General features: G+C 44.8%; 1 protein-coding gene across 4 annotated transcripts in view; it reads left to right on the forward strand.

Moving 5' to 3' along the window:
* The window catches only part of Pgant9 (polypeptide N-acetylgalactosaminyltransferase 9), a 211,458-nt gene that overhangs the window by 155,347 nt on the left and 31,299 nt on the right, over positions 1-24,812 (forward strand). For all 4 annotated transcript variants that reach the window (XM_076902872.1, XM_076902857.1, XM_076902849.1 and 1 more), the window contains 2 exons: positions 1,999-2,747; positions 4,219-4,417. In XM_076902872.1, coding sequence (XP_076758987.1) covers positions 2,498-2,747; positions 4,219-4,417 — 449 coding nt within the window. In that variant the 5' untranslated portion in view covers positions 1,999-2,497. The remainder of the gene's footprint in view (positions 1-1,998; positions 2,748-4,218; positions 4,418-24,812) is intronic.

Consider the following 24,812-nt stretch of genomic DNA (forward strand, 5'->3'; position numbering starts at 1 on the left):
CTGGAAATTATCGTCACGAGTGGTGGTTATCGGAATGTAGACTTAGATTTATTGATTATAAATAGGAAACGATGGACTGTAGCGGTGATTGCGTTCCGGGAAATTTGATGACAATTTCGTTGCTGCGTTTCGGAGTAATCGGAGAATAAATGATTGAACTGGGGCGTGATTAAATATTGAGCAATCCAATTAGGGAGCGTTTGGATAGTTGTCTATTGGTTTGGAGAGTCAATTCCTTTGCTGAATAAAGAATACACGAGTTGAATAACGATAGACGGGGGAATAGGTGGTGTAGGTAATTGGGTTATTGAATTTAAGCGCGATTCAACGGTGATTGATCGATTTAAGGCATAATTGAATAAGTAACTGTTAACTTGAGGAGTGAATCGCTAACGTACAGTCGAAATAAGAACAGTTTGATGGACACGGAAATCGATTACGAGAAATCGGAAGCTTAATTAAAGAGGTGCACCGATTGAAAGCTTGAATTAAAAAATTGTTAATTAATGAACATTCGGTGAAGTGATTGAGCAGCAGAGGGCTTTAATCGTATTGCAATTAAATGGCGAATATAATTGCGTTACGAATTCAGATTCGTCGAGATAAACGAGATACACGTCTACACTCGACGATAGCACGGTTTTATTCTCAAAGCAGATATTGTAATAAATACAATGCGGCGCTTGTTGTTTCTTCTTTGATAGGTAAAACAGTTGGAGAAGTCTTGGCTTGCGGTTGATTAATTTAGTTGGTTGCACGGCAGAATTGGTATACTTTCAAACGCTTGTTTCCCGGGTATAATCAAAAGTTTTACTGCAAACGAAATTTCCTCGGATGATTTACTTTGGTTAATGAAATCCCGGTCTGGTGATGTATTACTCAATTACACCGCGTGAGTTAATTTATGGGTGTATCTTCCGAGCGCGTTGCTCTATAGCACCGCAAATGTGTCTTTAGTAAATATTTCTCGGCGTCTCGGTTTTGTCCTCGTAAATCCTCGCGGTTACTCGACGCCGCGACGAAACGAACATTTCCGTTATCGGGGACCATCGATTTTTGTTTTTATAATCGTATCCAAGGGTTACCGCGACCGATACTTCTTCATCCCCGCGTCACTCTAATCTCTCAGCTGTCCGCGAAACTTGGGAAAAATTATCGCCGATTTTTGCGTTAATTAAGGCGCAAAGTTCAAACGAACCAACTTTCTTCATCACCTAGATTTTAACTAGATTAATAAAAGTTCCGACGTGAGACGACTGATTAATCGAGTCTGTAGTTCTTATCGCGTTCCACTGCGTAACCCTGTTTCTAGTACGCCTTATCAAACCCCGTGAACGGGAAACTCGTTCTTCCAGCAACGCATTATTGCTAAATTAGTTGGGGATGAAAGTGTATGATGGATGGAAATTCGTGCCGCAATTGCAGTTCACTTTGCTGATTAAAATGTCTTTGGAATAAGATTTCTGAAGTCGGATAATTGCTTAAGCGAGTAAAACTTCTTTCTCGCTTGATTCTTATCCATTGCTAAGTGTATTTTCTACGTGACGCATGATACGTACGATTGTGCGATCGAGTATTTTAAAGTTAAAGTTTCATAACGAGGTTAGGGTGGAAGAAAAATAGCTACAAGAGACCACGGTAATTATTTGGAGAATCGGGTCACACGTTAAACAGTTTCGAAAAGTATAAAGCGAAGCAGGACGAAGTATTCACTGCCACGAACTATTTTTCACTTTTTAATAAAATATCTTTTTTTTTTGTCAGACGTGTTTCCTATTTTATTGTATTACGCCTGTCGTCTGATCTTCCTGCAACGTCTGACCCAACGCGTCCTTGTTCTACTGCTCCCTGGAAAATATTAAAATTGTCACGCTCTCTTTATTTATTCCACTAGCGAGTAACTGTCCCTTGATATTTTCCTTTAAAAAAACAAAAAATTACATTTACGCCAATACAAACTAGCCTATTACTACAACTTACTAAAATTTTATTTTCCAGACGAAACAATGCGGTGATACCTGACGAAACCGAACCAGAAAACGTACATATCAACTCATATCATACATCTACAATCAACAGAACCGTCGCCATACGCAATCGATCAACGAACGATTTGATATCGAATCATATCAAAAGGAAATGAAGGTCCAACGATGATCCAGCTAGCAGGTCTGCATATCAGGTGTCGATCCCACTCGATCGACGAGACTCTTGAAAAAAATCAATCCTAACCAGAGCCAGCTTAAAACTCTACGCCAGACGCGGTAGCCGATCGAATCGAGCCCTTGAAGAGAAGCCACTCGCACGGTCCTGAAATTATTGAAAATTCGAAAGGGGACTGGACAGGAGGACGAGGGAGGATGTTGCTGAGGTAACGCGACCTCTCGAGCCGGCTGAAGAACGATATCGAATCGAACCGTGCTCGAATAACGACGAGGTAGCAGGGTGACGAAGTGGTGTGGATACCGAGGAGACAGCTCCCGGGTGACGGTCGACCATGGGTTTCCCCAGAAGGAGATCCCTGTGGCTGAAGGTGGCCATTCTGGCCACCGCGGTCTGGGCCACCGTCTGCTTCCTTTTGTACACGGAGGACCGCGCGAACGCCGCCGCGCAAGGGCTGGCGCCGTCCGGCGTCGCGGCGCCGCAAATGGCCAATGGTTTCGTGCCAGCGGCCGCGCCGCTCAGGAAAGAGACGCCGCTGAACGCGCAGGCCAAGTCGAAGGTGGCTCAAGCGGGTCCGGAGCAAGGTAATTAATCGTTTGTTTATTCGGGGATAGGATGGTGGATGGGGATTTCAGGCGAGGATCGAGGGAAATTGGGTGTACGCTGGATTAACGGGGGTGCTGCTGGGACGCCAACCGCGAGAGAGCTGAAGATTTCGAATTAAAATGGATTTTCAAGAGGTCGACGGCTCGCGTTGGTTTTTATTCTTCTTGAGTGTATTATTATAGGGGTGCGGTTCCACGAGAAAGTTGTAGAAGGGGTTGAGTACAGTCTAGGGGTGAATAGCTCGATCGTAACTTCGCGTTTGGAGTTTATCTTGCAATTAACGGACGAAAGGAATTTTATGTGAACGTGAAATCGTGAAATTGCGGGGAACATATGATATTTGGGAGAGAGCAACAGGAGCGAAAGGGGGCAGCAATATGCACCCGAAAGGGTGCAACGGAAATTTCCAGAGGGTCGAAGCTGCGTTAAAGTTGACACGTAAGGGGAGTTTCACCGCGTCGAAGTTCCCAACGGCCTGTTCGCCGTTCTAAAGCAATTTGTCGCGCTCTTTATAACAGCATCGCGTACACCCGGCCGCTGCTCGTACGGTTTGGACGAAATTATCTTCCGGGCGAGGGCGAGGCGCCCGTGAAAACTGGGCGAACTCGCGCGCACGCCACTTTACCCTCCGCCTCGCGCCAATAAGGTCGACAGAAATAAAAGTCGGGCTTATGCGAGAAAGCTCTTAGACGAGGGGAGAGAAACGGTCCGGATACGTTCTGAAAATTCAATTCGCAGCCGTCTTCCGTTTTCTTTCGGTCGCTGCAGTGCCCGCGACTTCCCTTTGGCCTCGTTTGTGTTTCGTTCGTTTCCGGCGCTCTTGATCCTCTCGTGAACGCGGAATTGGGTTTCGCGATGGTTTTCGTTAGGAAATCAACGATTTAACGAAACGGGAACAAGTGCAGTAAGCGCTTCGCTCGAATTATAGCTGTTTCAAGTATTTCACCTGTTTCTACGAGTTGCGCACTTCGCTCTTATTTCGAAATCTATTGGAGATTTGTCTGGAGTATATACTTTCGCGTTTCGTGAGATATCGGACAATAAATGTTTACGAATTCAATTATAATTATTATCGTATAGTAATATGTCTGAAAAAACGTAATTTACAATCGGATGGGAATGCTAATTTCTGCCCGTTCCTTCTCTCGCGCATACCTGGCGTTTCACCGCATACAAAATTCGCGGCGAGAATACCGCGCGAACGGGATGGGTCAATTTGTCTTGTTAATGAGTTACAGACTGGCTCCTGAATTATTAGTACCCGCAGAGTTATTAGTCTCATTTGGAACGCGAATCTGGAATAGCTGGTCTCACGAGCGCGTAGACGAGCCACCGCGAATCGAGCCAATATAAGTTTCGAAACGGTTAAACTTCCAGGCGAGCGTCCCGTTTCGCATCCGAAAAATCGTTCGTCGACCAATTTTTTGCGATGCCCCCTTTGTTTTTCAGGCGGCGGTGTACTTGTTGCTCCCCGTGAACAGGACTCCAGCGCACCTGGGGAAATGGGGAGGCCCGTGATTCTGCCGACGAATTTGACTGCCGAAATTAAAAAACTCGTGGACGACGGATGGCTAAACAACGCGTTCAACCAGTACGTCAGCGACCTGATATCTGTTCACAGAACACTGCCTGATCCGCGTGACCCATGGTGAGTTATTTTTATTCATTCTCTCTCGACGTTTAATTTTTTCGTCAAAAATTTCATCGTTCTTTCATCAAACCTGTACAACATTGAATACTGTTCGATTCAAATACGAGGGCCGTGTATTTGTCTATTATTATCGCAATATTATCGCAAACATAAAATTGATAGGATGATTTAATCGATGCTTTTTCGTATAGAGAATGGCATATGGTACGAAATAGATTATATTACGTGTTTCACGGATCTATACTATACACCTACCACTTCGGTTGGTCAACCATAACCGTATCCTGTAATGGTCCATAAAGTTCGTGACGATGTTGTTTCGGTAAATATAGATTAGTCCGACGGTAGTATTTTATTGCTGCTGCATGCATTGTGTGCTAATAGCACGGTAAAAGGGAATTTTCGGAAATGTGTGTATAATTACAATACTAATTGGTAATTTCATATAAATACACATCGCGAGTTATACGCCCTACGTAATTCCAGTAGCTGTGCAGCATACGATGCTTTGATATTAACGAGAATTAAATTAAAAAGCTTTTTAACTTTAACACGCGATTAGTAGCAAGAGCAATTAATGGTTAAAACGGGAAGCATTGAAAGGAAATAACGTTACGTGCAAAATGAATAATAAGTAGAGCAATTGTAAAGCGGGATTAATTTCCATGAAACAGTGCAGATCTAATAGAATATTGTTCTTATCCATCCTCTGTCACCAAATGGTAATAGAATTTAGAATTTTCATCGTCATTTCGATGTCACGTTTTAATTCCTTATTAATATCTTAATAAAATGAACCTGCTCGTTGAAACGGAATTCTCTGAAGTCGTAGTGGAAGTGATTAAGAGTAGTGGTTTTCTAAGGAACGATGGACCTTAAAACGAGAACGATATTATTACGCTCCGAATTACTGAAACGAAACCAATCTGACAATAAAATGAACTTTGGCCGAGCCGTTATACCCGAATTCGTTTCCTAAATATTTTAACGGACCATAAAATTAGCGCGCGCTCCAAAGGGAGCTGCCGAGCGCAGAGATCTCGAAAAACACGAGCTAATTTCGGACTAGGAAACGACGCGACCGCGTCGTGCCTGCACGCTCGAAATTGAGGCTGCTCCTTTGTTATTATTTAATTAAATTAGCCGGCAGTACATTTAGTTCGAGCTATATCAAACATCGTATTTCATTGTCGGACAGAATTTTCTCTATTCTCTGGCGGAACGTGCACGGTCCGAATGAAATACGAAAAGGATCCTGCGAGGTTCCAGGTTGGATAACGTAATAAAGGGAAAATACGTGTTCTCCGTGTCTTATTCGCGTTTCGACGTTGTAGTCGAACCAGAGAGCGGGGGAGAGAGAGGGATAAAGGGGATGATTTCATTTGTATGTTTCGAGCAATCGTAATGGGATGTTATTGCAGCATCTTGTTAAGAAATTGTAGGAATTATTTCCCGTCGACGTGGAAAAAGCAATTTCATGAATGCGTTGCATTATCAGGATGTTTTCAGTAACTTCCCGTTAATTTTCAGACAAGCGAGGGAATATTATATTTCATCGCAATTATTGTTTCATTCGATAAGCTGTACGACAACGTTCCTTGGCACCTCTTCATCGCTCTTGCGATAACTTTAAAATTCTGATCCGTTTAGCTGTACCTCGATGACCAATCTGCCGCGTGTGAACTCGATAATCGTGTGGGAATAGAGATAAATGATTGGGCGGTTTCGAAATTTAATTAGCCGGGATTTAGGGCAAAATTTGCCCGCCGAATATTTGACAGCGATTGATTTATGAAGATAGTAACTTAATTTGTGTTAAACAGGTCGCAGTATGACGGCTGACGGCACTTTAATAGTTCGCTAATTAATATTGAGGACTAACAGTGTCCATCGAGTAAAATGTCGAGCGTGCAACCGTGTACAGAGTCGTAGCATTTTGTACTTAGTGGTATTTCACTTGGTCCTCCATCGAGAAACAGAAAATTTTTCCAAGTCACGTGAGACCCGAAGGTAGCGGTCGGCGTGGGTGTTCAGGGGCCCAAGATGTATTTTATCTATCTGATATAGTGGTTGGTTCGACGAAACATCAAAAACCACCGGTCGATTCCACCGTATATTCGAGGTGGATCCCAGCGAGCGTCACAGGGCGTCGTTCTTCATAATTCCGCGATAAATCTCAGACGGAGGATTTATTTCGCGAAGCAGAAGGGTGCTAGAGCCCGGGGTGGCGTTGTATCTAGGCGACGATCGGTGTCGGGTGGCCCCCGTTCCCGAAATATGCTTCGTGGCGATCGTAAATTCTCGGTAAAAGTTGCCGCCGGCTCGTGGCGGTGCGCGCAGGCGGCGGCGAATTAACCCCCATGAATATTAATTACAATTTACATGATATTAACCGACATTATCAGGATAGCCGGGCGAAGTTCGTGGACGGCCATTGGCGCGGGACACCGCGACTGAAACTAAACTAAACGGTTTTAAAGGGCCGTCTAGGAGAGGGCGCGGCGGCGCGCAGGTGTCCGCGAACAGGTGGCCCTGATTTACAACCCCTTACCGGCGACCAACCGGGTCAATCCGCGGTCACGTTAGCGTTCTACCTCGATTGTCGAGTCAATGGAATTTTTACGAGCTCCAACGTACGCTGAAGTGGCCGTGTGTAGTTTTTGAAGCGTGATGTCGAAGATCCGGGACGTGAAAGGGGCGCGAAAGTTGTACTTTCGCGAGACCGTTGTTTGCTCGTTAACGTAGACGAGGGACGTGTAAAATATACGATGGGATTTAATTTTATTCAACTTTATCCCGCTCGATGAATGGAAACCGCCTCGATTGATCTCGAGTTTAATTAACAAACGATCGTTTATGTCCTCGACGAAGGAAATTTCACTGGAAATGAACCTCGCTTTAATGGCTACATCCCATTTAAATGTATTCAACCTCAACAGTCGATTAATGAGTAAATTCACCTGGGAAGATCTCATTTTACCGGTAGCCGTGATTCGTGAATATTCAATCGGCCAGCCCCGGCCGACATATTCATTAAGTCGCAGGAAGAGAAAGTTTATCTGTAACAGATCGTTTAATTGATTTCACGGCTTGGCGACGGCTCAAAGACGACTCCCCGGGCCGCCTCGCCATCGGGACACGGGTTTATCGTCGTTCCTCAAGGAACTCCTTCAATTATGTAGAGCAAACTCGAGTGGATCTCCTGGTAAATAAAATGCGCGCGCGTTAGGGGAAAGGAGCGGCGGCGACAAAGCCCGCAGAATCGATACGAGTAACTTTCCGTCGTGGAACACTCGATGCTCGAGGAACGTAACTCGAAACAAACTTTGCGCCTGGTAAAGTGAGCATTTGAAAACCGCTTGAAAGGCGTGTGTTGTTTTACCGAGGAAAATAGTTTCGTTCGTATTAAATAACGCAAGAGCGAATAATTATATTGGCGATCGATACCAATAAATGGCAAGCGTTCCATACATGGGATTTAAATTGAGCAAACATTAAATTCCGTTAAACAGAGAATCGCGTTCGCCGAAATTGTTTCCCGAAAGGCGAGCACGGGAAGTGTACACGCAGACGAACAGCAGACAAAAACAACTGAACCGCGGAACAACGCAGCCGAGTTAATTACGTCACACCTATATAGGTCCGTTTCACGGTCGCGTCTGTTTTCGAATTCAGTATACGCCTCGACGCCGCACGGTACGCAGGGGGTGTTCGTCTAGAAAGTTGCGCATTTCCGTGACCGCGGTTCCGTCTGGCCGTCCCCTAATTCCGCGCGGTGCCGTTTTTCCCTTTTTTTTCGTTTCAATTGCATTGTGCGGCGTGAACAGCGGTGCCCGCTGCACGGTGGAAATGTGTGCGCCAGCAAGAAGAAGAGCGTGGAATTTCCAGCTGGAAAGCACAGGACCACAAAGCGTAAGTGTATTTCTCCTCGTTTGTTTCCCTTTTACCTTTTCTAGCGAATTAATATCGCTCGGTTGGCAAGCTCCACGGAGATACGATTCTTTTGCTCTAAGTCAAAGTCGTAACCGTGCTCCCTGCTATCATCGGACAATAATAGCGAGCAATCTTCCGAAGTTACGCAACGATTATTACGTACCCTTTAGAATCGTTTATTACTCGAGGCACGTTGCGAAATAGCGCAAAGCTCGCGGATCTAACTTTCTCTTTTGAATGACATCCCATGCTCATCCCATTAACGACATCTCTCTCAGTCTCCCTTTCTCGCGGGTGTTGCAACGAGAGAAGAAAATTGGCAATGGCGCGCGCCGCCGGGTCAGTCAGAAAAGGGAAGAAAAGAAAGATCGCTGGCTCGGTTAACGAGAAGTTATGAACACGACTCGTCCAGCGGTAATTTCGCCACTGCTAAGAACCGTTTTTATTGTTCGTACCATAATTCCCGGGTCTGTTATCTACCTCGTGTACCTCTGTTGCGAGTTATCCTTGCGAAACGGTTGTTAGCGTTGTTTAATGCTAGCAGATGATCCTTCTTGTTCTTCCCGGTCGGAGTTATGCGACATTAAGCCAATAATTCAGCCGGGATTCGCGTTTTACGCGCGATTTTCTGCTACCCCGTTCGGGGACCTGCTTTCATTACGGTTGTAAAAGCGAAAGGTTCGGCGGAAGTGATTTCAAGAGGGAAATACGGCTGGAAAATGGAGCTTCCTTTCATTTTAATCCTTGGAGTGTACGAAGTACTAATCAGTGAAAATTGCGTGCTTCGCGTACTACGTCGAATTGATGTCTCCGGTGACGATTTCGAATTAACATTTTAACGATCGCAGAGACATGTTTTTAAGGTAAACAGTTCCGTGGTAACGCGAGAACGACGCTCAAAATTCAGCTTAGTCGAAATAAGTAGTGTCGATTAGAAAATAATTCACCTGGTCAAGTGATCCACCGTCCAAACGGAGGAATAAAATTTCGCTGTTTCTCTCTTCAGGTTCGTTCTGCGTAAACTTTGTGTTTAATGGGAAAACTTTGTTGGCACATTCGAGAATAGTTTCGCTCTCGTTAGTTCCGTAAATTTGGACAGGTTTCGCGTAAATTAGTATTAGCGGGTTTTTCTGCTGGGATCCGTTGTTTGTAGTTAGCTGTTTGTAATTGAGGGAACAGATTTCGTTGAAACGCGATTGGGTTCCAAGCGGGATAAACTTTCCTCCAAATATTTTCTTCTTACACCCTGAATCCGTAAAAAATTTAACGACCAACAATGACCGAGTCGAAAACCTGAATTCATTTTCCAACTGAAGAAACAATGCCATCTTGAGTATCAATAAGCCATTTCTCTTATCAATAACAAATCATAGTTCTATTCACGATAAAGGAAAACAAGAGATAACAACAATGTACTGAATCGTGTGATAAAATGCTCGCGAATAATAAAATATTTCGAGGTTACTCTGCAACTCTGCATGGTTGTGCTTTCCATTCGAGGGCAACGAACGATCGTACGCAAAACTAAATGAATGGCGTGAGGCGCGGGTTATGGGTAATTGAAAAATATCGGCGCCTCGGTTTTTCGCGAAGCGGAAATCGACCGGTCGCATACTTTTCCATTACACTTCCCTCGCGTTCTCGCCGGAAGCCTCCTGGCCTACGTCTCGCCGGGACTAAATTACGGGCGGCGGCCGGTTGCTCGTTTCCCAGAACAAAAGGAGGATCCACGGAACGGTTGGGCCTGGGTAAGGGTAGAAATAAATAATTGAGTGGGTTATTTAAGAGGCGAGCTTCCTCCCCCTCTCACATAGGATGAGGGACTAAACCTGCCGTGCGGTTGTCGAGAACGTTTCTTTGATCGAATGACGTTTATGCTCCACGATTAATAATTAAATCTTGCCGACGCTCGCGTAACGCTTTAACTCGATTCTCCTTGCGCGATCCTCGATCGACCCGGCTAATTTGTTTCCGCGTTCTCCCCCGTCCCGAGTAATAAACGGTATCAATAGAGGCAAGGATTGGCCGTCGTCAATCGCGCGTTTGATTAAAATACCTGGCTCGAACTCGATACTTTGAGGCGTCGTTCCCGTTCGATCACGGCACGCGAAGTTAATCCACCTTGAAAAGGCATGCCTTTGCCCGCGGCTGCTCGAGCGGAACGGGCAAATGTGTATCGCGGGGGGGTAATGAGTTACTCGGAAAATAGGAAAGTAATTTTGACCCGTAGCCGTTGGAGTGCGGTTACCGGGCGCTCCGCTGGAAACCGGTCGGGAGAAGTAAGTTGGAGGCCAAATCGGTCTCGGATGCAAAACGATAAATTGAAACACCTTTCGTCCGACCGGCTGACTGACTGACTCGACGCGTTGCAGCGTCAAGGCACCCTTCACGATCGAGTTTCTTTGCTCGAAGTGAATCAAAGGAACCGTTTCGTGTCGTAACGTTTCCTTCTCTTCTTTCAAATCTTTGTCGTCTATGACAAATTTAACCTAAATATCTATTATTTATTCGTTTCAATGGCTTTCATAGTTTTGTATTAAAATGATTTTTACGTTCCATTCGCTGATCATTATGACTCGTACAAAGCGATCCAACGGATGGAACTGAATTTTGCACGATGCGCCACCGTACCAAACGCAGCTATAGAAGATAAACCGTTGGTCGAGCGAAATTATCTTTGGAGCGTGGGGAGCCGGCTGATACGAGCCCGGGCGAAGATGAAACGCGTCCCTTTGGACGATCGTCGAACGAAAGTCCAAACAAGGTGGTTCTAAATAAAGCAGCCCCGAAACGCACAAGCGATTCGCCACGCGGGATTATTTGCGAGAAGCAATTTCGGCTCTCGGTTTTCAATCAAGACACAGAACGCGAGGCGAACTCAAACACAGTGATATCGAACGGAATGGTAGACGCGTCGTCGAGCGTCGAGCAGCGACAGTAGAATTTTCGCCGCGCGACGCGGCGATCGTAATTAAATTCTTAAGCGAAGGATGTTTCTCAACCGGTGTTCAACCGTCTCGGACGTGGTCGTTTCAGACATAACGACATCGTTCAATAAAGAAGGTTAATTCGCGTCCTCTCGGTTCGTTCGCTCGTCGAATCGATAGGGGTGCGTTTCGCGGGGCTTTCGAGGGGTGTTTGACATAAGTTTCGAAAGAGCTTAAAGCGAGCAATCTTCGAGAGACGGATCCCAAGTAAATTTCGAGGATACTTGCTCGGTTTCCGAAGAAAGGAGATTTCGAAAGGATCAAGAAAACTTTTGCCAGAAGTTTGACTTAAACCTGTCAGACGATGGTTCAATTATGGGTACAGCTAGCTGACAGCGAGAGTTGCGAGTCGCGTGTGTCTCGAATTTACTGTATTTTAATCCGTCGAACGCGGCCAACAGGCAGAAACTCGTCGACGATTTGGCGATAGGACAGAACGAGACAGAGACAGGGAAACTTTCGCTTCGAGCGGCAGGGGCTTTCGAACAATTGGTCGCCGAAAGAAATAAGTTGGCATTGCGGCCAAATCGTGCCCCTTCGAGCCACCTATGCACAGCGATCGTCGTGCGCGTACCCATTGTGCGCGTCCTGGATGTACGTTCGCTGGGTCCTATTGTGGCGCAGTCAGCTTCCTCCGGGACTCTGGTCCCTTCCGTCTAGATCCGTTAGCAGCGCTCGTGGAAATGGCCGTCGCGTTCCGGACCTGCCAAGACAAGCGCGAAAATGCACGCTCGAAGCCAGGAAGCGTTGAATATCCGGACATTGTGGATCAGACAAAACGTTTCGAAACCTCCTAATTTCGAGTTCGTAAACTTCGCTACCGTCGCATGGGTATAACGTACACATAGTTGCGAAGTCGTGTCACCGTGTATAATCTATTTATCGAGCATCTCGACTGAATGTTCGACGAGTAGAGTAGAATCTAGAAGCGTTACGAATCCGCAAAGATTTATTCAGCGATCTTCAGCGCGAAGCACCGCAAGTATTAATTACCGGTAGTTTTGTACGCTGCACGATTTACAAGACGCGAAACTGTGTGCTCGTTGCCGCCTAGTGATTCGGTTCACGTTAGGTGGTTTCCACTCGGAAGCGAAGTGGAAACAGCCAACAAGCTCTACGGCTTGCCTCGCTATTTGCGTAGCTTTTATCGACTCGCCAGCCAGAACTCGCTGGAAAACCAAAGTAAAGTCTGTTATGAGCATCGATGATCACTTCGCTCCCACCGCTTTGTTCCAGTTCTGGAAACGTTGAGCGATCCACGCGGACGAAAGTTCTAATCGATCGCGAGATGGAACGATGCTCAACGATCCGGGTGACAGAAATATCCGCGACGTGCAAATAATTGATATTATTCAGCGTTTTCATTCGTCGTTTCACCGTCACAAAGATATTCAATTGGACGTGGTGCTCGTAGCAAAAAGGAGCCACAGTTCGCTATTCAATTTTTAAAACTCCGTGACGGTACCGTTGTCTGGCTAGTGTGGAGCTTATCCGGTGCATGGAAATGCTTCCGCTTTTTTTTTTTCCTCCCTTCCGTACGTTGCAGCGAATCATTTTAAGCTGGTGTAAAAGCTGCTTTCGCGTTCCCCCACGTTACACGTTCGCTGTTCGGGTTTACCGTGCACAGAATTCAGCTGACTTACAATCGATTCCGTACAAACGCATAAGTATAAACCACAAACTGGCTTTGCGCGATCCCGTTTGAAACACTGTTCCCGTTTGATTTCGTCCGGCTAATGGAAATCCGTTGAAGCGCGTTTCGGATTAAACGTTTTAAAATCCGTTTCCCGGTTAGATCGTGGCATCAGATTGTGGTCAAATTTCGCGAACTCCTCGCGATAAGCTTCTAGAACGCTCGAACTCGCCCTCACGGTGCGGGAAAACTATACACAAACGCGATGGAAGAGATCAATTTTACGTGAAACCAACCGTCGAAGCATTAATTCATACCGAGATGGAATAAAAGTAGAAACGTGCAGCAGTTGCTTCGAGATACTTGGGTAAACTCGCAGCTACGGGTCTCATTTGCTGACCTCTCTCGCAGTCCATTTCCACTTGGCGTGGTTTCCGGCGCAGTCGATCCGGTCAGAGTCACTTTTTACATCTGCTCGAATAACCGAGCCGCGCTAACTTCTACAGGGAACCGTTCCCTCGTTACCCTTGCATAACTTCCCCTTTTTCGCGCGCGAATTGTTGGCTTGTTACATCTGATTTATTTCCAGCCGAGGTGGTTGTTACACCGCGGAACCAGAACGCGAGCTTTTAAAACCATCCCCCGGACAATTTGCGCGCTGGATTACCGCGATGGAATATTAATAACACGCTGGAAACTTTCAATATTCGTCCTCGAAATACTTGTGAAAGTTCCGTAAACTAACGTATTGATTTTTGTTAAGGAACTAATTATCACGGACGACGAGGGGGTGGTGTTATTTTATTGAGGAACTTTTAATAGCGCTCGCAGTTTATATTTTAACGCATCGGACCGGTATTTGTTTACATTCGTGTTCACGCAGTTTTAATTAAGTTTCGGACAACTTCACCGGCATCCAATTAAAACGGCAAATTAATCACGACTAACTAACACGCTATCGTAGCCTCGTTTAAATGCATCTTTGTGGTTTGTTATTATCTGGTGTAATTATCTTGTAAGTATGTTAGGAAATTATCAGAGTGACGATGCGTGCAGGAATTACAAAAAAATTTGCATCCGCTACGTTCACTTAACTAACTTATATATGATTAAAAATAAAGTGTTGCTTGCTAATTATTTTCAATTAAATTCAATGTCCAGATGTATTCCTAAATGCATAGCTTGTTCGAGGGAAAGGCTGTAGAATAAATGTAAAGAATGAAATAGTATTCGATGCAACGTCAAATTCATTCACGCCTTAATACCACCGATTCGAGTCACGAGGCTAAGGGATCCTTCGCAGGAAACTTTTGGATACATAATGCATCCGGTCCACCCTAAATCTTCTCCGATAGAGCAGCAGTACTGGCTCTTAACGAACCAGTTCACCGTAATCCCCGTCGCTAGCCTGGATTACGCTAAGTGAAAGTGTCTTATCACCTTAACGATGATCGACGTCCAGGACCTTAAGATCCGGATCGCTAAGTAAGGTTCTGTGTATGACGCCGGGCGTCCTCCGCGGCGCGTCACGAGTGACAACTTGTTAACTACCGAGATTGTTGAGTCACTTTCGAGGAAAGTTGCGTTATAAAAGACTCGTGAAAGGAAAGCTGATGGCAGCCGCTGCGAAATCTCTTTTATAGTTTCGAGCGATGAAGAGAAGGGATCTCGTGGAATTCATTACGAGAATCCAAGTTTTGTTTTTGATAGACTTCGAGCACGAAGGAGTGTCGATTCTTGCGCTAGATTACAAAAGAGAGAAACGGTTTTCAAATTTAGAAATAAATGAAAAATTACTCTGTGTTGTAAAATATTCATGTCCATTTCGTAGGAACCTTGTTATATATTTCTGGATAAATATTCTAGATGAGCGAACGCCGAGTTTCTTGCAAGCTAACAAGTCTAAAACGGTCTGAAGCTAACAAGGTCTGACTTGCTCTGTTCTTCTACTACTGAACTTTCGTACCCGCGTGTCATTCGTTTTATTTAACTATATTTAAGATTTAACTATGTTATCTCCGTAATGGAGAGAAGAAACGTTAGTTTAGAGTAAATTCGAGGGGATCTTAGAAATGTTCGAAAAGTGATTACTTTCGTCTCAGATTGAGTTCTTGACTTTTTAGTGGGAATTGCATACTGTTTTCGGAGCACAGGTCACCAGCTGCGCAGCAACCTCCGAAAAATACGCAATCAACAAGGATCAGAGGCATGGCGCAAGAGATTTCTCATAAGGGAACCCGTCTTATTATCTAAACAGCGGCTTTTCGGCGAGCTGCTCCCGCGAAATGAAACCACCGCCGTCTAATTAAGATTATCTATGGCCGTCCCGCGAATTTACACTACGAACCGTCCAATTAAGACGGCACGATAGACAATGGGATTGCGTAGTCACGAAATTACGCTGCCAAGGACGGCCCCATGCAAATGCCCTTATGTATCTCGAACAGGGTACGTACCCGTAGGCAGGCACGAGACGCGAGGCGTGTGTTCTGCTCGTGGAAATTGGAAAAAGGTCTGGGATGGGGGCGTCTTGGTTGAAGAATAGGGTAAGAGGGTCGACGTAGCCTCGGTCGTTGTCCGTTCGACGAAGCAGAGGAAGTAGGGTGGCGTGGAATTCGTGATAATGCGAGCACGCGAAAGTAGTGTACGTTGTACAGGATTATTCGGTCGAAAGTCGAGTCTACACGATACCATCGCTCGGTCGAATGTTTATTCAGCGTTTAATTAACGTATCGTTAATTGATTTAGCTATACAATCGATTGAAAATTAGTAAAATTAATATTCTTAATATATTATTTTATCAAAGATGAACCCTGCGTAAATTAATATTCAGCGTATCGCGGTCTCTTAATAACTTTTTTGCAACGATAAGCATCGACAGTTTCTTGGTGACTCGAGCGCAAAGTCGCAACAGAGAGCGCATTTTCCGGTGGAAGGAAAAATTTACCGCGGGTCGTTTGCCCCCGGAAAAGGAAGAACGGCGCTGAAGACAGCATAATAATGGCTCGAAACGAAGAAACACGGACGGTACCGCGGGCAGGGAAAAGCGTGGCCGGTTGAAATGGGAATAAAAGCGGTGTCTTGCCCGCTCGATTAAATATTTGTTCTCACATTAGTTCAATTAACGATCCAACAGAGCCAGTCCATCGTGGCCGCGCCGTCTCTTTCACGTGCTCCATTCGCTTGAAGAATTACGGGCGGTCTGCGAGCAGAGAATGAAAGAGGGAGGTAAAATAGCTGGAATATCACGGGTGGGGGGTTGATTAACGTCTCTCGCGAAAGAATGCACGAAACGAAGACGTCCGGTGATGAAATGGTAAAAACGAAGCTGGTTGAGATATCTGACGGGAATGGGTGAGGACTTATTGCGAGGGAAACAAGGCTAAGGGGACAGGAAGAATGGGACAGAGACGACGTTCCAGATTGTCAGACACGCGAAATTTCGCATGAAAATGACCCTCGTTGTTTTCCATGAAAACGAACATCCCCCTCTAGTCAGCCTCCATGAAATGGACACGACCACTTCCGTTTCGCTCCCGCCGCGAAATTCTTAGTTATGCAAACTCGTTACACTTTTTTCCTCGCTTCTCTCTACGTAAGAATGGTAGAAAAGTTGACGAGAAAGGGGATGGAATCGCGTTTCTAAAGAAGGACGCGGTCGACTGGGAGGGAGAGAATGAGAGGGGAGGAGACTGATCATTATCGGAGTGGAAGACGACGTGAGACGCGGAAACGAGAAAGGAACGAATGGAACGCGGGTAAGAAGGATCTTTCTGGGAAGAAACGCGCGCGGGGCTAGAGAAAGGAAGTCGCGTGGTACTTTTTCAACGGCGCCAACGCGTCCCTGTAGGTTTATTCATACGAATCGTTTGCTTGACTCGGTACGAGTCTTCTGTGGCTCATTACTCGATTTTAATGTATTTCTCGCGTTCTTGCGTTAGAAGAAAATTTAACGAACATCGTGGAAGAAGAAAATTCATTACAGAATGGTAGGAAAATTATAGAGTATGATGTTGAAGTAGTCGATGTTCCTTTCTTGGAATTCTTTCATCTCGAAGGATTAACTTCGATATGTATCCTCCGACGATATAGTAATTTGATTTTGTTCTCGCTGCGCTTCCTTTCGTCGATATTTTTCACTGTATTTAGAACTGCTTACGTTGCAGAAGGTTGAAGAAGTTTGCACGATGAAAAAAAAGATGAAATTCCCGTTCAGTGAGAATTCTCGAGCCACTTCGATCGTACTTGGGAACGTAATGATAATTTAGAGAAATTTTTATGTCATTCAGATTTTTAATTAACCGAGTCCAATTTCATTTTAAATCATAAATAGATTTCGTTCATTTATTACCTGTTCGTCATAAATAATTACTGCTAGGTAAAATGATATAACTCATCTGATCGTGGAATTCGCGCTAATTAATTTCAGAAGCTGTGAAAAGGTATGGGAACAGAGTATGTAATGCTTTCGATTCTCAGCTTTATTGAATCGATGAAATGAATTAATATTCAATTAACGAAATTATTTCATTTATTTAACATCAAGCCCCTTCGATCGTCCATAGAAACACATTTAAAGGATCGGGTCAAACAAATAATTTCTATTGTACATTTTTTACACCATAGTCGCGATAAAAATCTTCAATCTCGGTACGTTCGTAATTAATCCCAACTGACACCTCACAATGAACCACAAATCTAAACAACAATTGCCTCGTTACCAAGCGATACTCATAAATTATTCCAGCTTAAACTCGCCGTGAGAAAAAAGAAATCTTCCGCGTCCTGCTCGAACAAAGAGGGCCGAAACGGGAGTGGAATTTTACGGAGGCCCCGATTTTTCCCGGCTAGTGTAAACACGGTGCCGTGGTTTAACGTTCCAGTTGCCCGCAATCATTCCTGTCGGCCATTATTTTCGATCATATCAATCAGCTAATGGCGGGAGACTCGCAATTTTCGTTCCTGTGTGCAAAGCCATCAGCGAGCTAGCAATTTTCCGTCGGTACGCCGGTAATCGATTAGCGTAAATCAAGCACTCGCAGCCAGTGACTCTCGAATCGTGTGAGAAGCCAATCGAAAGAGCTTCCGTTGGTGCGTCTGCAGCGGGATGGAAACTATACCACACGCGGTCGTGTTTCCAAGTGAAACATTGTCCCTGCACCCTTGACGCGGGTCTGAATGCACCCTGGAGTCTTAAGAAACAAGTCTATATACATACGTGTCGTTTCGGATCCCCCTGTTCTTTTCTAGAGAAGAACAATAGGAGCTCGTTTTTCCTACAATCTGATATTAAAAATATACTCTAATGAATTTCAAATAATGTATGCAATGAAATAAGTCACTCTAAGCTACCGCTGAATGTTGAAAATTCTTCGAGAAGTTTTAATTCTCAGGTAAATTGAAATAGAATACTTAATTTACTTTCGTAGGAACAAATAAAGTTTCTCGAGTTTCAGTCGTCCTTTTTAAACTAATTGAATGGAACTGAAGAATTGCAGAATTAAATTTCGATACGATAGATACGACGTCAGGATTAATGCAGCTAATTAACTGAGTATTTATTCTTGCGAAATAGAAATAATTAAAAGTGGCAAAATAATGTTATTTAATTTCCGTACGCGGAGACAATTATTTGGAAATGCATCAGTCATCTGGCAAGTAGTTTACTTTTGACAACGCACGTCATTCCTCCTTTGCATAGATTCCCCCTTATTTACGTGAATTTCAGCTTTTTCCGTCAGCTTCTTTTCCGCGAAGCTTTCTTCGACGCGTCGGAAAAACCGAGAGACGCGCGTCCTCGTTTCATTTCCTAATGGTCCACCAGCCCGATCCCTTGTGGATTCGATCAAAACTAAACAAGAAACTGTTCGCTACTCGTTCAAGTTTTTCCCCAATTTTTAATAAATACTTGGCGAACGTGTACCCTCGTACTATATATTCCAGTAAGCAGTTTGCTCAAAAGCGAACCAACCAGGTATAACAAATAAAACATTGAAAAGTTGGCCCAGAATTCTTCGTTTTCGCTCTACGAGATATTCGTCCAGTTCCACCGTTAGGAGAGCAACTTTGAAAAGTCATCGTCGAGTTCTCTGCCTCTGATCCGCTCAGACGCGTCCAGCCCTCGCTAGTTTTATTTTTAAAGAAAGAGATAGAGGGGGAGGCATTATCTCTCTCATTATTTCCGTAGTTTGTTTTTCTCTCAGAATTTCTCCACTTTCGTCTACCCATCGCTTTCTCATTGACTGTCATTCGTAACAGGCAATTAAAAGACGCCGTTTCCTCGATCGAACGGCTTCCTGTTCTCGGGCAATTACTTAATTGCGCGATCCATTGTGCCGGGCGCGTTTTAAAAATCGCGTTAATTAGTATTTTATCCGGACGGTTTCTTACCGGACTGATTAATTGGAACCGAGCTCGCTTTCGTTCGGTTTCCTCGATGGAAGTGATGGTTTGATTTATTGCCCTACTGCAAACAATATAGCCATGGCAGACAATTGATACATAAGTGCAGATTGCTGTCGATTTTTAATTCGTTCGCGTGCAGAGTCGGTGCTTCATAGTTTTTCAAATTATTTTTATTAATATTAGCTCGTCTTTTGAGGTTTCGTAAAATTTTAATCGACTATTCCTCCGCATCCCTTAAAAATACCTTAAAAACTATGTCGAAACTTACGATGCCGAAGTTTAATTAAATCTTCAGAAGGGAAACCCTCGACTGGATTAAAACTTAAAGAAGTTGCAATTGAATTTCTGCATTATAACTTAGTCGGGAACTATAAACCACTCGCCAAGAATTATTACGCGATATCTCGATCAACAAATTCTGTTAAAGAACGTCTGTACAAAATATTTTTCTAATTAATATTCTGATTTCATTTACCTGGAAAATCGTATTCGATTCGATTTAACTTCTTTGTGGGATTCGATCGGTAAAGTTACGCGAGTACGTAACCGAAGTCGCGTGGTGCGATAAACAGTTAGAGGAACACGATATCGAAGTCGTTAAGGCACTCGATTCCTTGGAAAACCGCGGCATTCGATTTCCGGTAAGGAAATCCCCGATCAACGAAACTTTTTCGCATAACCGACCCCGTTCTCGCGTTCCCACCCCCAGTCGTTCCCGAAATCTCCCGCCCGTCCCAGCTTTTACGAGACATTCGCCGTTCTTCCGAGCGTAACCATGGGTACTATCGTTTTACTTGCACGTGACGTGAACGCCTCGTAAAACTCAATCGGGAAGAACGTCTTTCCACCCCTGTTCACTCGTTACATCCCATCTCTTGCGGGCCAGAAATTCAACAGGGGCAATTTAGCGCGACGTACGCGAACCCCAGCGCGGCTTCGCCCTCCCGCGTCGCCCGTTTCCGGTTGTATCCACGCGATATCCGCGATCGCTAAGAAATATGTTTTATATAGAGGACATTGAAGAACGGTTGCATCACGGATGTCAGGTGTCGTCGTTCGACTTAAACGACATTTCCATGGATAAGGTTCGTTGACATTGCTCGTATCAGTTTCGTTGCGCGCAGAAACGTGCCAATTAGAATGACGCTGTTAGCTATCTCTGATAATTAAATTGGAACACTTCTGCCACGAATAATTTACGTGTCGTTTACCTAAACGATGGAATGAAAATCGTGCGGAAGTTAAGGGATCACTTGGCCGAATGAAGTTTATGTCGCGGACGTGGTTCCTGCGCTTGAGAGTTTAGGGGTTGTTTGTTGCCCTGCCCGTGCGGTTTTCGTGGCTGCAACGAGATACGTGCACGGGATCGTTCGTTGAAAATGGACTTTCGTCGACGGAAGCAGATCGTTTCTTATAGATTTTACAATTTCAAACAGAAACGAAATGGTAACGCCAATACGACCATAAAAAGCGACACACATCTACCAGCAGTTATTAAGCTAATTAGGTTGTAAGTTGTGCGTCTGTATATACGTATCAACGATGAAGCCATTATATTAATGACTGTCGCATAAATACCGAGTAAGAGGTACCCGATGCACGCGCATATTACAAACTGAAACGTCGTGCACAAGCGCCGGTCAATATTTCTAACGTACAATAGTAATAACGCAACGATCCACCGTGCCAAGACTATACCAGAATAGTAAGAGCTCTAATTTCAACGGCAACACCTTCATCCCCTGCTATCCTTTCCCCCTGAATCGAGTTTAATTTTCCAATTTCCGGCCGCTTCGTCCAAAATGGCACTCCCAGGGAAAGACGGGGCCGTGTTCCCGCCGCGGCTGAAATTCGTCGGGGCTGTTGTCCGCAGTCTTAATTAGCTAATTAACCGTTTCACGTGGACTGGTTCCCCATTCTATCCTCGCCCCGGACCCCGATATCCTCCGGTTCCCCTGATTGCGGATCGGAAAACGATTGTTGGAAACGTCGAATTAATTCCGAACTCGTGACCTTCCCCCGCGCTGTAACTTGGCGCGGAAGTTTTCTCGCGTCCCGACGCCTGGGCGATGTTTGCGCCCGAAGGCACGGGAGCGGCGTGACTGGCTGCCTGCTCCACCCTACCGAACGACGCCGTGTCGACGGAATTATTCGAAAGTTTATTTCACCCCTCTCGCTCGTGGCGCGGCTCGACGTCGACGCGGTTCAAGTCTCACGGTGACGGGAATCGTTGGCAAATTTGCATTTCGCGTGTTGCGTGCCCGCGATCTCTATCTTGACAAACGTACGTACGTACGTACGTACGTAGTCGTCATCCGACAGCCGTGCGCGTTCGTATCGGCTGGAATATTCTGAGAACCGCGCGCGGTGTCGCTGGACTTGGCGCAAGGGGTTGTTCGAAGGGATCGGATCGTTTTTGTTTTTTTTTTTTTTTTTTGTGGAGCGTTTGTGTAGTTTTGTTTAAGGAAATGGAGCTGTGCGTCATTCTGGATTGGTGTCGTTGAAATTGTCAAAATAATAACGCTTATCGCAAGCGCGCATCACCGTGGTAATATAAATGGAGCGTCGGTTGATTAAGTGGGAAGCTGGTAGCCTTGAGTTTACGTCAGAGCCGAGTCGAATGGTTTTAAAGTCAGCGTTGCTCGTGCGAGGAGGCTTTAAAAGCTATTTGGTTATTCAGGATGCCTCGTTGAAAAGGGGCACTCGGAAAGGTAGCCGCATTTGGCAACGGCCACGTAAGATTTTGGCGGAACGCTTTGAACGCGAAAAAAAGCCTTAGAGTATAGTTTTAACGGTGGAACATTTTACTTGCACTTTTATGGCTCAAAGGTGAATTTAGCGTAAGACGGGGGCAGGGAAATTCGTAATAAAATTCATACCTTTTAATACCAATGCTTTCCTTGATCACGACAGCCGGTACAAATTCACGCAAAATGAAAGTAATATTGTCCAATAACGTTTCTTCCTTTATTCCGTGATGTTTCTTTAACAAGAATTCTTGAAATGAACAAAAACATCCAATTGTTGCGTCCTATTTGAGGAGCTAAGAAAAGTGTCTTTTGTATTTGAAATTCTCTTAATGGAAGAACACGGTGCGTATACATGTATACATAGTCGATGCAAATTACAAGAACGAAACTTCTTTCGTACGCGACGGCATTTCTATTATTCTCTGTTAAAGCAGCGAACCTGATCAAGTATCGTTCCATTTTTCATTCGCCGCGTTGTCGTTAGTGAATATTAGAGCAGACGCCTTCACGGTTTCAGGTTCCTTTGTAGAAACTCCGTGTAGTCGAAATTATATGCCGTACAAAGGATTTTTATAATTCTAAAGAGGTATTATTTTATGTGGAAAAAGATCGCCTTTATTTCCTAAGCTTTGAGAAGCTAGCAATTCGCGCATAAGATAATGCAGTTTGTATCCCAACGCACGTCTCATTTGCAATTGCAGAAGCGATATATCCTCGACGTTAATATTCATTATCACAAAGAACGAATTAAATTCAATTACAAAAGTAAACGTGAAATTTACAAGTAAAAGCTTGCACCTCCGTTTGAACATATATGTCGTAACCGCAGCTGTACTCATTAAAAGCACGATATATTCAAATGTGGTGAAAGAAATATCACCCGCCAAGTTCGTCCCTCTAACCGGATCTCCGAGCAAGAAGCAGACGGCTTCCAGCCTGGAACTTGTCGAATTCCCGATAAAGGGACGAACGATCGCGCGCGTCGCGACGGATTTTATAGAGCGACGCGGGAGGAGCGTGCTGGCGCCGGGTCTTTGAGCACGTCTCGCTCTAATTACACGATGCAGCTACATCCATATGTATAACCGCGGCGCGCAGACACGCAGACATCGACGAAAGAGAAAGAGCCCGGCGAGACCCTGAAGGGGTTGGATGGGGTGTTCACGGCGTAGCAGCCGCGAATAGTTAGAGGAGAGGGAAGGGTGCTCGCGACTCCATCCTTCCCCCGCGTCTGTCTTTGCGCGAGGCTCGCGCGTACGAGCGTGCATGTGTGGAACAGCCTCCTCGAGTGGATACAGCGGGCACAATCGACTGCAGAAGTCCGCTCTCGTAAAAGTAACGCGACGGTAAAGTATCTGGCGAAGTTGCTAGGGATAGCTGAAGGTGGATGGGGGATGATGGTCGATCGTTGGAAAAAAAAACGAAAAAATGACGGGAAACGGTGAATTCGGATCTCTGGAGAATTATTCGTAAGCCATACGTGTATTATATTTGCTATATTAAATATACAAATATGGGTATCAATTATTTTGCAAGTTTGCCACAGAAAGTTGGGGAATATTGAAATTACTTATTAACATTTGCTCTTTTTGTTGAAAAATTTCATTAGTTTCGTTGATCGTCGCATATGTTTTCATTTGCCTGTTAATAAATAATCGGTTAAATAGTGGAGAAAAGAATGAAAAATTCAAATACAGGATAATGCAAATTCATATTCCAACGTACATTTCATTTGCAGTTTCAGGGCTCATAGGGAAGAATTTACGTAGCAGTTCCGCTGCATAGATTAACATAGCGCATTTCGTATCGCATTTGCGATGCGTTTTAAAAAATCGACCGGTGCCAGCAATCCCCTGGAAAAGCCCTCGTTAACTCGATCGCGCGATAGAAATTTCCTTTCAGCAAGTACAATTCCGATCGTTTGTAATTTCACGGGGGAAATTTTTACAGTCCCGTTGAATCACTTAACGAACCGCGCGGGAAATTAAGTAACTTAAAAGGGACGCGGGCTCAACGTTGAATTTCAACTTTAATTACTCGAGATTGCATGTTCCACGCCGCGTTAGAGAATTCCTGCGGCATTTGGGCTTGGCTGGCCTGCAGTCTTTTATTTCGTACACCGTGGACCAGCCGCGGCGTGCACTTTTTCCCGCGTAATTGTAATGAATTTCGAGTTCGTTTGCACGTAAAATTGGTAACGATCCTGGTGGACCGACGAGCTTTCGCGTAACAAGTTTCACGGAAACTACGTTCCCCCGGACCATTCATTATCAAGTTCGACGATATTTTTTAACGATTTACGAAAACTTATCCCCTCCTGAAATTTGTCCCAATTTTTTCCACGAAATAATTTACATAGCCAAAACACTAGGCGTGAAAATTGCACAAAAGCTTCGACGAAACAAAACTACGGGTACCACGTATTGAAAATCCTAGCGTTCACCATTCGTGTCACTTCCATCCCCCTGTAGCCACCCTTAACCTCTCATGCTCGTATCACGTTTGTGTTACGTCGCGATGCACACGCTGGTATCCAGAAGACTGGTGGCGGACGCGAGTGCAGATCCACTTGTCTCGAAGTACTCAGGTGCGCGCTCATTAGACACCGGGTCAATGAGGCGGTGGATCTTCTTCCTCTGCCGAACGGAAGAGTCTCGTGGAGAGAAAGTAGCGGGGAGGAAGG

The sequence above is a fragment of the Xylocopa sonorina genome, chromosome 1, assembly GCF_050948175.1.
Source record: "Xylocopa sonorina isolate GNS202 chromosome 1, iyXylSono1_principal, whole genome shotgun sequence".
Lineage (NCBI taxonomy): Eukaryota > Metazoa > Arthropoda > Insecta > Hymenoptera > Apidae > Xylocopa > Xylocopa sonorina.